Below are 12,155 nucleotides of genomic sequence, written 5' to 3'. Positions count from 1 at the left end.
ACAACACTGCCATTTGTGAATAGTCATTTGATGGACATATATTTCCGTTTCTCTTGGATAAATGGAGTGGAATTTCTGGATCAGATGGTAGGAGTGTGCTTAACTTCAGATGAAGATTTATTAAAGTCCCTTATTCATTTTGGGCAAGTATTGCTTGCTTGCCTTGTCTGCCAGCATCTTATAAGCTTGAAAACTCTGGCTCCAGGTGCTGTGTTCAGAAGCCTGGGGGAACTCCTGGCTCTGTGTGCTCATGTGCTTGTCAAACAGGTAATTGAGATTGGTTGTGCAATGGTTGTATAATGCCTTCGCTTCCTCCTTTTTATGTTTCCATTTTAAAGCAGTGTATTTTCAGCTAGCATTTAGCTATACAAATAATTGTGTGTTGATGTTCTTAGGACTACAGATGAGAAGATCCTACTAAGGTCACAGTTTTAAATTAGTGATTTTTGGGGGGGGGGGGACGTCTGCAAAACACTTTTGTCAAAGTGTGAAATAAAGCCGCTGGGGAGTGTCTGCCTGGGAGCATCCTTGGGCTCTGTCACCACCCCTCCCTCCCTCACGCGCTTCCCTGCTTCCTGCAGCCCCTCTGGGACTCTACTTCTCAAGGGATGCTTACTGGGAGAAGCTGTATGTGGACCAGCCGGCCGGCACACCCCTGCTCTATGTCCACGCCCTGCGTGATGTCCCTGAGGAGGTGCCCACCTTCCGCCTGGGACAACACCTCTATGGTGCCTACCGTACGCGGCTGCACGAGAATGACTGGATCCGCATCCAGGAGGACACGGGTCTTCTTTACCTTAACCAGAGCCTGGACCACAGCTCCTGGGAGAAGCTCAGCGTCCGCAGTAAGGAAGCAGCCCAGATCCCACCCACCTACCCTTGTCTCATCCCCCAACAGCCCATGTCACACCGAGGCTCAGAGGGTGGTTTCCCCAGGACTCCTGCTGTGTGAGAGTGGAAGCAGTGGGATGAGGCTGGCCTGCCTCTGTGTCCAGCTTGGCGAGGGAGCCAGGATGAGTGTGGGGGCCACTGATAACCCTGGGCCTTCTGAGGCTGTTGGGATTTTGGAGAACCCGTGTGAAGGATTTGGGTACTTTTTCCATGCTAGACCCAGATCCCTTTTCCAGTTGGGTTAACAGCGACTTATTTAGGGTTGTGAGAGGGGTTAAGAGGGGCTGGAAAAATCCCAAGGTTTTGATTTAGCAAATGATCTGGAACTTGCTGGAGAAGCAGCACTTTCCATAGAAAGCCTGTCTTCCCATCAGCAACAAGCTGCCCTTGGTGCCTGTGGGGACTTGGACCTGGTGCCAAGGAGGAAAGGGGAGCAGAAGGAAGACCTAGCCAGCTTCTTAGAGCAGGGGTCAGAGCCAGAGCGAAGGCCATGTGTGACCCTGGTCCTGGGGGACAAGGTGGGGCATGGAGCAGAGTTCTGCCTTGTGGCATGAAATGGTGATCACACACCTAAGTAGTCTGCCCCACCTCTGAGCACCTCCTCCGGAGACATGGCCTCACTGGACCCTCAAACCAGCCCTGAGCCCCCTTGTGCATGCCTGTGAATGAAGAGTTGTCAGCACTGCCCAGAAGGGGCAAAATGACTGCACCCATCTGCCAAGTAAAGCCAGGGTCACATGGTGGGCCACCCACCAGGTCACCCCAGAGGGTTCCTGGAGGACGTAGCATCTGAGATGGGTCTTGGTTCCACACACACAGTTGCCACAATCTTCATCTCGAGCCCCCGTGAGGAACTTGAAGCACTAAAGTCCTTGGCGGGGAGGCCAGAGTGGAATTGCTGAGGGTCTGTGTTTCACAGGACACCTGTTCTGTTTGTGATTGGAGAGTGGCCTCATGCACTTGTCGGATCCAGGCAGGGGAGAAACCACACAGTAACCTGAGCAGAGAAAGTTTGAGTAGAGAATTAGTAACTACAGCAGGGATTGAAGCAACGAAGGACAGGCTAGTGAAAAGCAAGAACTCTAATGAATACGGGAAGGGCAGGTGTGAGGAGCAGCCACAACGTAGGGCTGAGATAGAGAGAGAGCGCAGGAAGAGCCTCCCCAACCCCCGCCGGGGTCCAGACTCTGTTGGAGGGAGAGTCCGCTGTGGTGCCTCCATGATGGAATTTCCTGGAAGTCCCCCTCTAGGTGCTGGGGAAGTCTGGCCATGGGGTATGTCTCTGCACACGCGTCAGGATGAAAGCGCCTGGGGAGGGTGAGAGGAGGGTGGGCTGCTGGTCATCACACAAGGTAGGAGCCAGCCCTGGGGAAGCTCTTGACCTGGTGTTAGAGCCGGGGCTCCGGGCACCCCTCTGAGAGGCGCAGTGATGTGACTGGGGGCATCCTGGGGGAGCGTTAGACCCAGTGCTCAGGGCGCTGAGGAGGGTATTTGAGCTGAGACCTGAATGACAAGAGGGGTCGGCCTGTAAGGCACCTCCAGGCAGAGGGAGCAGAGCCACAGGGCCCTGAGGCAAAGACAGACCCTGGGTCCGGGGTGCTTGGGGGCAAGCGGAAGGTGGCAGGCCTGGGCAGAGAGCCCAGTGGAGCCCTGTGGACCATGGTGAGGACTGAGCTTTACAGCAGCCCTGGAACTCCTGCCCGCTCTGTCCCGTTCCGCAGCACCCGGCAGGGGTGACTGATGCCCCACCGGCCTGACTTCTTCTCTCTCTGCAGATGGGGGCTTCCCCCTGCTCACCGTCTACCTCCAGGTCTTCCTGTCGCCCACGTCCCTGCGTGAGGGCGAGTGCCAGTGGCCAGGCTGTGCCCGTGTGTACTTCTCCTTCATCAACACCTCCTTCCCAGCTTGTGGCTCCCTCAAACCCCGGGAGCTCTGCTTCCCCGAGACAGGCCTCTCCTTCCGCGTTCGGGAGAACAGGCCTCCTGGCACCTTCCACCAGTTCCGCCTGCTGCCCGTGCAGTTCCTCTGCCCCAACGTCAGCGTGGCCTACAGGCTCCTGGGAGGTGAGTGCCGGCCTCACTGGGCCATTCCTTGGTGCCTGCTGCGTCCCAGGCATGGCGCTGCAAACCCTTGACATGAGCCATCTGTTTACTCTTCACCACCACACCATCCATTCATTTAACGTTCCAGAAATATCTCTTGTGTGACTTTCATGGACCAGGTTCTGTTCTAGGGGCCAAAGATGTGACGGTGAACAAATCAGGCCAAAATCCTGCCTGCCTGGAGCTTCCATTCCTGTGGGAGATGGAGACCATGCACGTGCTAAGGAAATCGGGTGGCCTCTGAAGTAAAGCTGAGAGGGCGTGGAGCGGTGGAGACCACTGTCTTCATTCGAGTGGCTGGGGAAGGGGGCACAGGAGCAAAGGTGGGAGGGCACCAGGCAAGCAGGGCTAGCTCCTTCGAGAGCACCAAATGGGGACCCCGTAGCCAAAATGGAGTGAGCGACAGGGGAGGGTGGAGGCCAACGAGGGCAGAGAAGCTTCTGAGGAGGAGGCAAGTTCCCACTGAGGGACTAGGGAGTCATGGAAGGCTTTTGGGGCGGGGAAGTATTGACAGTTCCTGATTTTCCTTTAAGGATTAGTCTGGCTACTGTGTTAGGAATGATTTGGGGTGGGGCAGTTTAGGGTGGGAGGAGGGAAACAGGACACTATGTGAGAAATCCCTGAGCAAGAGGATAAGGACTGGGCCGAGGGTGGAAGCCACGGGGCAGTGAGAAGCAGGCAGCTCCTGGGCATGTTTTGAAGGAAGACCCAGAAGGATTTCATGATAAGTTGGATGTGGGGTGTTGAGGGAAAGAGGAAACCAAGCTTGGCTCCAGGATTCTGCCTGAGCAGCTGCAAGGACAGCCAACCTTACCACAAGATGACCCTGCCTCAAGATGGTCCTGAGGAGGCCAAGAGCACAGGTGTGGGGCACGGGGAGAGAGTTGGATCCCAGTGGGGAAGAAAGAAGGCAGCTGAGCAGCCACATGTGAGGTGCCATTAAACCGTTTAAAGGCAAGGAACTGGGACTCAAAAGGAGCACTTACTACCTGGACTGCTAGGAGGTAGAAGCTGGATTCACACCAGTTTTATTGCATACACGGTGATAACGCTAAAGAAAATCTCCGTAAAGTGAGAAGTCAGTCCTGCCCGCAGCATCCTTTCACCTGCCCTGTGGCAGGGATAGGTGTCTGTGCAAGGTTGCCAGCAAAGCATGGGGTTTAGCATGCTGCCCTTTTTCACTAAAAAGTACATAATTAAATTTTGTTGAGCATGTTTTTGTAACCATAAACAATAGAGGGAAACTTTCTATGATAAGCAGTTCCCACATGTGTAATCCACATGTAACGTGTGGCACTGATGTGAGATGTATGTGATGTCCCGTGGTCGGCTGTGAGGGTGGTCAGTGTTGACCTTCAGGCCTTCAGCATTTCCCCTTTTCTGGGTTATGTCTGGAGGATGAATTCCAGGACAGGCTTGGGGCGAAGAGTGTGTTGGTTACTGGTCCTGCCTTCACCCAGTTGTGGGAAGATACAAGAGTGACTAAACCTACAAGTGTGCCTGGGGAGGAACAGGCACCATTGCCTTCATCATCCCATCTTCTAGTGAGGAAATGGAGGCACAGAGCGACAGAACAACCAGCCTGGGGCCACACAGCCATGAGGTGTAGAGCAGGGATTTGAACCAGGCAGGTGGAAATATTTGTGTTAACGTAAAATCATACACCAGTATCCACTGTGTTTGTTTTCAAGGGTGGTATTGTGCCTTTATTTCTCCCATCTCTAAAATGAGCACATATTGCTTCCATATTAAAAAAAAAAAAAAATAAATCCTAACATTTTTTCAAAAACCAGCAAATGCTGGAGCTGAATCTCTGGGCCTGCAGCCTGGCTGAGCTGGTGCCACCCCTCCCCACAGCCGAGGCAAGACGCGTGAAGGGGGCACAGCCCTCCTGGGGTGATCAGGCTGAGGACCTGTCGCAGGCCTCCTGGTCCCAGTTCTTCCCCATCTGCGCCAGTGAAGGCTGCAGCCACAGCAAAGCTCAGTACAGTCATCGCTGCAGACTGGAGTGCTGTGCCCCGTCGGAGCCAAGGAGTCTGGGAGGGCAGGGCCCTCGGGGAGCGCGGGCCCGCGGCCAGCATGCACCCCAGCTGTCCACAAAGACCCCTCCCATGCCACCACTCCTAGTGGACCCCTGAGCTGGGCAGCTCACCCTATCCCCAGCCCACGGGTCATGCTGGGGTGCCTTGTCTGCTTCGTGTGCAGGGGAGAGTCTGCCATTCCGCTGTGCCCCGGACAGCCTGGAAGTGAGCACGCGCTGGGCCCTGGACCGCGAGCGGCGGGAGAAGTACGAGCTGGTGGCCGTATGCACGGTGCGCATCGGTGCGCGCGAGGAGGAGGTGATGGTGCCCTTCCTCGTGACCGTGTACGATGAGGACGACTCAGCGCCCACCTTCCTCGGGGGCGTTGATACTGCCAGCGCCGTGGTGGAGTTCAAGCGGAAGGAGGTGCCTAGCAGCTCGTGTGCTTGTCTGTTGTGGGCCATCCGTCTGTCTGGTCGGTGTCTGCCTCTCCATCTGCCATTTATCCTTGGTCTGTTCAGCTGGCCATCCCACCATCCAGCCACGTGGCCCACGATCCTTTTGGTTATTTGTCTTTCATTTGTCCGTCCGTCTGTCGGGGTTTTCTGTCCGCCTCCAAGGCAGCTGAAGGGGACAGAGGAGGCCAGCCCATTGGCACCCAGTTGACCGCTGACCTGGCAGGCCGAGCCCCTGGGTGCCCAGCCTGTGTGTGACCAGGCCGGCAAGGCCCATGGACGCTAGTCTGGGGACGCACCTGTGCCACCGAGCGGGCGCGGCGCTCTGCCCCGAAGAGGGGAGAGGACATGTGCCGGGAGCCGGCCTATCAGGCCCTCAAGGGAGGGCCCTTGATGTTCTGGAGGGTACTTGGGAGTGGAAAGGCAGTGGATCCAGCGGGGATCGCCCTACGCCTCCCCGCCCCTCTCTGGTCCGCGCAGATGGAGCGTGACTGCCACCTGCTGGGCCTTGGGCAATCCTGCAGCCGGCTGACTACAGTGGGAGGGCGCGGCTGTAGGGTGTTATCTTTGCCTGCATCTCTGGGCACCCCAGGAGCAGGTCTGGTGGATGGGCTGGCGGGCAGGAGAAAAATACATCTTGTGGAGAAATGTCGCATGAGCTTGGCAGGGCCGCCTTGGGGTGACAGCAGGGACCCCGGTTAGCAGAGAGAGCAGAGGTACCCTGTGACTTTGCTCAGTCTTCCTCGTGATCCCTCCAGCCTGGTATACAGAAGATGCTTGGAGGAGAGCGTTCTGGTGTACACCTGGGTGTGGGTCCTGGCTCTGCCATGTATGGCTGCATGACACTAAGCTAATCCCTCCACCCTGGGCGCCCAGCTTCCTCAGGGGAGAGTAGGGGTACTCACTCTGCTCTGGGGGGACCTGGATGAGGCCTGCCAGCAGGGTACCAGGGCATCTGCTCTAGTCCATCCTGACAGGAAGATGTCTGTCACACCTGTTGCTCAGGTGAGGCACAGTGGCCTAGGGAGGGTGACCGGGCCAGGCTGGTGAGGGGTGCCATGGGAACTTGAACCAGGTCACCCTGTCTCTAGAGCTAGCTCTGACTGCACACACCTGCTCCACCTGTGGGGCACACGTCCTCCCGTGGTCTTGGGCTTCAGGAGCTCTGAGGGGTCTCTCTCACCGGGTCTGACTGGCACCCCTGTTCTCTGCAGGGCACTGTGGTGGCCACACTACGTGTCTTCGATGCGGATGTAGTGCCGGCGTCTGGGGAGCTCCTGAGGCGGTACACAAGCACGCTGCTCCCTGGGGACGCCTGGGCCCTCCAGACCTTCCGTGTAGAGCACTTGCCCAATGAGACTTTGGTCCAGGCCAACGGCAGCTTTGTGCGGGCCACCGTGCATGACTACAGTAAGAGGGGCCAGGCATGGCCTGGCTGGGCTCCCCAGGGAACTGTTCTTGGCAGGACAGCTCCCTGCACACACAGTCACCTGTCCTGGTCCTCTGAGCCCCAGGCAGCCGCCCCTTCCTCCCCTCCACCCAGCCCTTCCTTATCTCTGTTGGGCTCACTGTGGCCACCTTGGTGGGATTTCATGGGCTGTCCTCTCTCCCTGAACTACCCTATGGCCAACCCTGGCAGGACCCCCACCACACCTCCCCATGCTGACCACACCAGGGCTCACTGCAAACACCTATGTCATTGCCTGAGGCCTTTCTTGCCCCTGGCACCTGTTTTGCCGCCCCCCAGGTGCCCGAGTGCCAGGGGATCATTGCTCCCCCCACCAGCAGCTCTCTATTAACAGGAGTTGGTGTACAATAGCAGCCCCATGCCCTCGAGTAGGAGGATTCTGAGGTGACTGTCCTGTTTGGCTTCTGGAATGCACCCGCAGGGCTAAGCTCCAGGTGCCCACCATGCTCACCTGTGGGATGGGCATCTTCACCAGCTGCCTTGCCTCCCTCCCGTGCCCTCCTGCCCATGTCTTCTGGGATCACCTTCCAAATACCCCAGTTGCACTTGGATTTTAGGATCTGCTTTTAGGGGAACCCAGGATCACTGGTACATTTATTCCTTTCTGCTTGGCTGATCCATACATCGTGTGTACCAGATTCCCCTCCCCCAATCCTTCTATCTCTACTAAACCAGAACCATAGCCTTGGCACGTGGCAGGTACACAGAAGTGTGTCAGCTCCCAGGCACTGGAGACCTGTGGAGTCCACGGGTCCCCTGGAGGCTGCTGCTGTTGAGAGTTCTCTGGGGGAACTGGAGGGCCAGAACAGTCTTTCCAGGGCCTCAGTGGTGGTGGGTCTTTACCTCGTGTGTGCCCACCCCCCACAAACACACACACACACGCACACAAAGACACATTACCTCGCAGCTGAGAAGGGTTCTCTGGGCTTCCAGCTCAGCACAACAGCTAACGTTCAACTGGTGGTTCTAACTTAGCCTTGCCTGCCAGGTCTGTTATCTGTGCGTGTGAAAGTATATGTTTGCACAAGTGTGCATGTGTGTGCAGGATATGCATCTGGGAGGAGGTATGCATTGGCACGGGGGAGTGGCCCCAGGCCCGGACCAGCTAGGCAGTCATCACCGTGCCCCCACCCGCAGGGCTGGTTCTGAATAGGAGCCTCCCCATCTCGGAGAGCCGCGAGCTGCAGCTGGCCGTGCTAGTCAACGACTCGGACTTCCAGGGCCCTGGTGAGGGCATCCTCCTCCTCCACTTCAACGTGTCTGTGCTGCCCGTCAGCCTGCGCTTGCCCAGCGCTTACTCCTTCACCGTGAGCAGGCGGGCCCGCCGCTTTGCCCAGGTGAGGCCTGCTGCCTGCCTGAGGAGGGGCGTGGAGACCCAGGGGACCCAGGATGGGGCACTCTGTTTAGAGGATTGCAAGCAGGGCTGGGAGTGGGTGACAGCCCCTCCCTGGGCTAACTGTACACGGAGTGGGGGAGGCCCAGGCACAGGGCCTGAGAGGCTGGGGCTGTGGGAGAGTGGAACACAGGCAGGGCTGGTGGGCTCCCTGAGCCCTCTTTTTTAACCTCTCCCTTCTTGGTAACTTTAAAACATGTTTTCTACTAATGTAAGAGTAACGCCAGGTAAATCTACGTGTGCTGACTTGGAAGACATTCCTGGTGGATTGTTAAGTGAAAAAGTGGTTTGCAGAAATATTGGGCTCACGTGGCTCTGTATGTTCAAAAACAAATCTTCATTGACGGAAAATTTGCAAGCCTGTAAACGCAGGCGGCAGTTAACCCTGGCGCCCTCTGTGGGGAGAGGCTGGGAGTGCTTCCACTTTTTACTCAGCAAGTAGCTTTGCTAGAGCTTATCTTGTGTTTGTCATTGGAAAATAATGATTAGAAGTGGAAAAAATAAAGTAATAAGTATCCATCAAAGAAAATAAGTGATAGAGAGGAGGGACCGAGTCTTCCCTTAACAAGTAGTGCTTAGCATTTTGGTGCAGTTCTTTCTAGAATGTTTCTCTTAAGCACTTTTTAAAGTTTCCTTGCAGTTACGGCATGCATATGATTTAACATACTGCTCTCTCCTAGTGGAGCGGCTGTGGATACATCCTCTTCAGAACGTCATGTTTAGGGCCATCTCCTGTTGTCCCAGTGGTTTTGCCAGTTTCTGTGGTTGGTTCTCGTGCCCCCTCCACTCCTGGCAGCCACTGGGGCCCAGCGCAAAAAGGACCCCACCCTTAGACATATCTAAGCTTCTTGACCTGCCACCCACCCCGGGGGCCTTTTCACGAAGGCAGGGGTTAAGGATAGTGGGAGGTGATGAGGCAGAGGGCCCTGATGGATTTCCGAGGGCGGCTGAGTGGGAGCAGACTGGAGGTGGGTCACCTGTGCTGAAACAGACTCAGGAGACCACAGGGACCTGAGTCCCAGTCCAGCCCCAGACTCACTGGGGTCTCTCACCCCCTCCCTAGCTTTATGATTATAAATGGAAGATAGTGACCTTGGGCAATTTTGAGGATCACATCAGAGAGTGGAAGTGAGCACGCTTTGTATGGGGAAATGCTGGGAGACCCAGGAGGCTGGTTTTGTTGCGGTGTCAGGTGTGGGCTGGGAGGAGCCTGGCTCTGCCCTGAGCTAAGCAAGGACCTGCTGTGTGGCTGCAGTCAGGGCCCCACCCCAGCCTCGCCACGCCCCCGCCTGACTCCAGGCCCCAGCCTGGCATCTCTGGGAGAAGCATCCCCTCTTCCTCAGGGGTTCCAGCCAAAGTCCCGGAAGGCGCCGAATCCTATGTGGAACAGGCAGCCCCATTGCACGAGTCATGTGAGCCGGGTGCAGTGCTCTGACCGACCAGGCGAGTGACCTGGGAGGGAGTGGACCACCCTAGCCACAGGCACTAAGGATGGGAACTGTGGTCTCCAGAGCAAAACTGACCTGGCCAGAAGAAGCGAAGGAGGTACACTGGGGGGATCCAGTTGGCCTTTGTGCTGAATGAGTAAGCAAGTGAGGAATGAACCAGACTAGCCTGCTCCTCCCTGCAGCGCCAGCCACTAACCAAACCTCAGTGCACTAAGTTGCTTTCACCTCCAGCTCCCAGGAGCTGGGGTAGATGGTGGTGTGATGGCCTGGGAAGGGCCAGGCAGGTGGATGGGTCTGCAGGTTCCAGGGCATGGAGGATGGGGAGTCAGGGGGGCTGCCATCCCCGGGCTGCGTAGGGGACTGTTCCAGGACTCGGGCTACCTGGGAGCCTCTCCAGCTGCCATCGCAGGCTGGTCCAGCCACCAGCTAAGGCGTTCCCTGTGCCCCCTGCCTAGATTGGGAAAGTCTGTGTGGAGAACTGCCAGGAATTCAGTGGCATCCATGTGCAGTATAAGCTGCAGCTTCCCAGCGCCAACTGCAGTGCCCTGGGGGTGGTCACCTCGGCTGAGGACACCTCAGGGACCCTGTTCGTGAATGACACGGAGGCCCTGCGGCGGCCCGAGTGTACCCAGCTCCAGTACACAGTGGTGGCCGCTGACCGGCCGACCCGCAGGCAGGCCCAGGCCCCAGTGCTTGTCACCGTGGAGGGGACGTGTGAGTGCCGGGGCCCTGTGAGGGTCGGGATGGGTGGAATGTGGTGGGGCCACGGGCTTCCCGCACATGGAAGGGGCCTGGTCCTGCTCCCTGCATCTACTGGCAGCTTCCCTGAGCCTGTCTCCTTCCCTGTAACATGAGAATAACAATGCATGCCACATGGCGGAGCTGGAGGGACAAGGGGAAAGTGGGAAACAGCTTAGCCCAGAGTGACTATGCAATAAATGGTCACCATTCCCCATCACCACTGTCACGCATTCTGCACGAGCACTTGCCTCAGGGCTGCCAAATGAAATACAGGACCCGAGTTAAATTTCAATTTCAGGTCAACAATGAGCAGTTTTTTATGTCCCATGTAACCTTTGCAGAGTCTCTTAGAAGACAAACTTCCAAGCATGTCCACGTAATATTAGGGACTTTACACAAAGCGAGCATTCACTCTTTATTTGAAATTCAGATTTAACTGGGCGTCCTATGCATCACTGGCTAAGTCTGGCCACCTAACACCCTCCCTCCATACTTATCCCAGTCCAGTAGCTGTCCCCACTTTGTGACTATGGTGCCAGCGCCCTTCCCCAGCAGGCCCCACCCCTGCCCTGCACCTTGGTGCTGAATCACCCTCGCCCTCTGGGCTCTGCCCATGGGAGCAGCTCAGCCAGTGCTGCCCCTGTCTGAGGGTGCTGGCTGGACGCTGGACCCCGGCCGGCCCCCTGTGACCTGCTTTCTGCCACCCCCAGACATGGCTGAGGAGCCAGGCTGCCCCCTGTCCTGTGCAGTCAGCAAGAGGCGGCCCGAGTGTGAGGAGTGTGGTGGCCTGGGCTCTCTGACCGGCAGGTGCGAGTGGAGACAGGGAGATGGCAAAGGTAGGCCCCACGCAGAGCCACACAGATCACTGCGGCTGGGTGATCAAGAGGGGTGGTGATGGCTGAGTGGAAACGGGGTCCATGTAGGCCCTTCCAGCCTCTGCGGTGGCCCTCCCCACTCCAAGTCTGTTCTCCAGCACCTTGTCCCCCATTGTGGCTCCTGATGTCAGGAGAGGGCGGGCAGGAGTGCAGAGTGTGGGCAGCACAAGGACAGTCAGGGTGTTCATCACTGGGGCCACAGGTGCCCGGGGGCTGGACTCTCTTTGGGCTTTGGAAGGTCTGGGCCAAAGTTGGGAGGTGCAGGGGACAGAGAGGCTCTACCTGGGACGTCCTAGGCCAAGGAATGTGGCCCCAGGGAAGGAGGGGCCTGAGCTGGCTTGGATGTGGACCCTGTTGACTCTAAGCCGCGCCCACCACAAGGGTCTCACTCATGGTTTCCCTGCGCAGGCCTCAGTTTGCTCCTTGGAGGGGCCGGTCTGGCCTAGGAGGCCCTGGGCTTCCGCCCTCTTGGCTCTAGTGGTCTGACCAGGGCAGGCACTCCCATGTGACCCGGGTGGAGGTGACCGGCCCACTGTGTGTCGCAGGGATCACCAGGAACTTCTCCACCTGCTCCCCCAGCATCAGGACCTGCCCCGATGGCCACTGTGACGCTGTGGAGAGCAGAGATGCCAATGTCTGCCCCCAGGACTGCCTCCGTAAGCAGCTTGCTGGGCCTGCGAGGTCAACCCGAGCCAGCATGGGGCCCGGGGTGGGTGGGGGTAGTGAGGGGGAGAGGCTTGGACTCCCATCTCTACTTCAGC

At 57.4% G+C, this 12,155-nt stretch overlaps 1 protein-coding gene across 1 annotated transcript in view; it reads left to right on the top strand.

Annotated features, from left to right (window-relative positions):
* Positions 1 to 12,155, top strand: part of RET (ret proto-oncogene) — a 53,882-nt gene that overhangs the window by 24,786 nt on the left and 16,941 nt on the right. Inside the window, exons 2-9 of the mRNA XM_014841474.3 lie at positions 582 to 845; positions 2,667 to 2,954; positions 5,199 to 5,440; positions 6,684 to 6,879; positions 8,075 to 8,274; positions 10,234 to 10,492; positions 11,230 to 11,355; positions 11,940 to 12,050. Coding sequence (XP_014696960.1) covers positions 582 to 845; positions 2,667 to 2,954; positions 5,199 to 5,440; positions 6,684 to 6,879; positions 8,075 to 8,274; positions 10,234 to 10,492; positions 11,230 to 11,355; positions 11,940 to 12,050 — 1,686 coding nt within the window. The remainder of the gene's footprint in view (positions 1 to 581; positions 846 to 2,666; positions 2,955 to 5,198; positions 5,441 to 6,683; positions 6,880 to 8,074; positions 8,275 to 10,233; positions 10,493 to 11,229; positions 11,356 to 11,939; positions 12,051 to 12,155) is intronic.

This window comes from Equus asinus, chromosome 2 (assembly GCF_041296235.1).
Source record: "Equus asinus isolate D_3611 breed Donkey chromosome 2, EquAss-T2T_v2, whole genome shotgun sequence".
Taxonomy (NCBI): Eukaryota; Metazoa; Chordata; class Mammalia; order Perissodactyla; family Equidae; genus Equus; species Equus asinus.
Note: the sequence above shows the minus strand (reverse complement) of the source record. Positions and strands in the feature narration are given on the sequence as shown.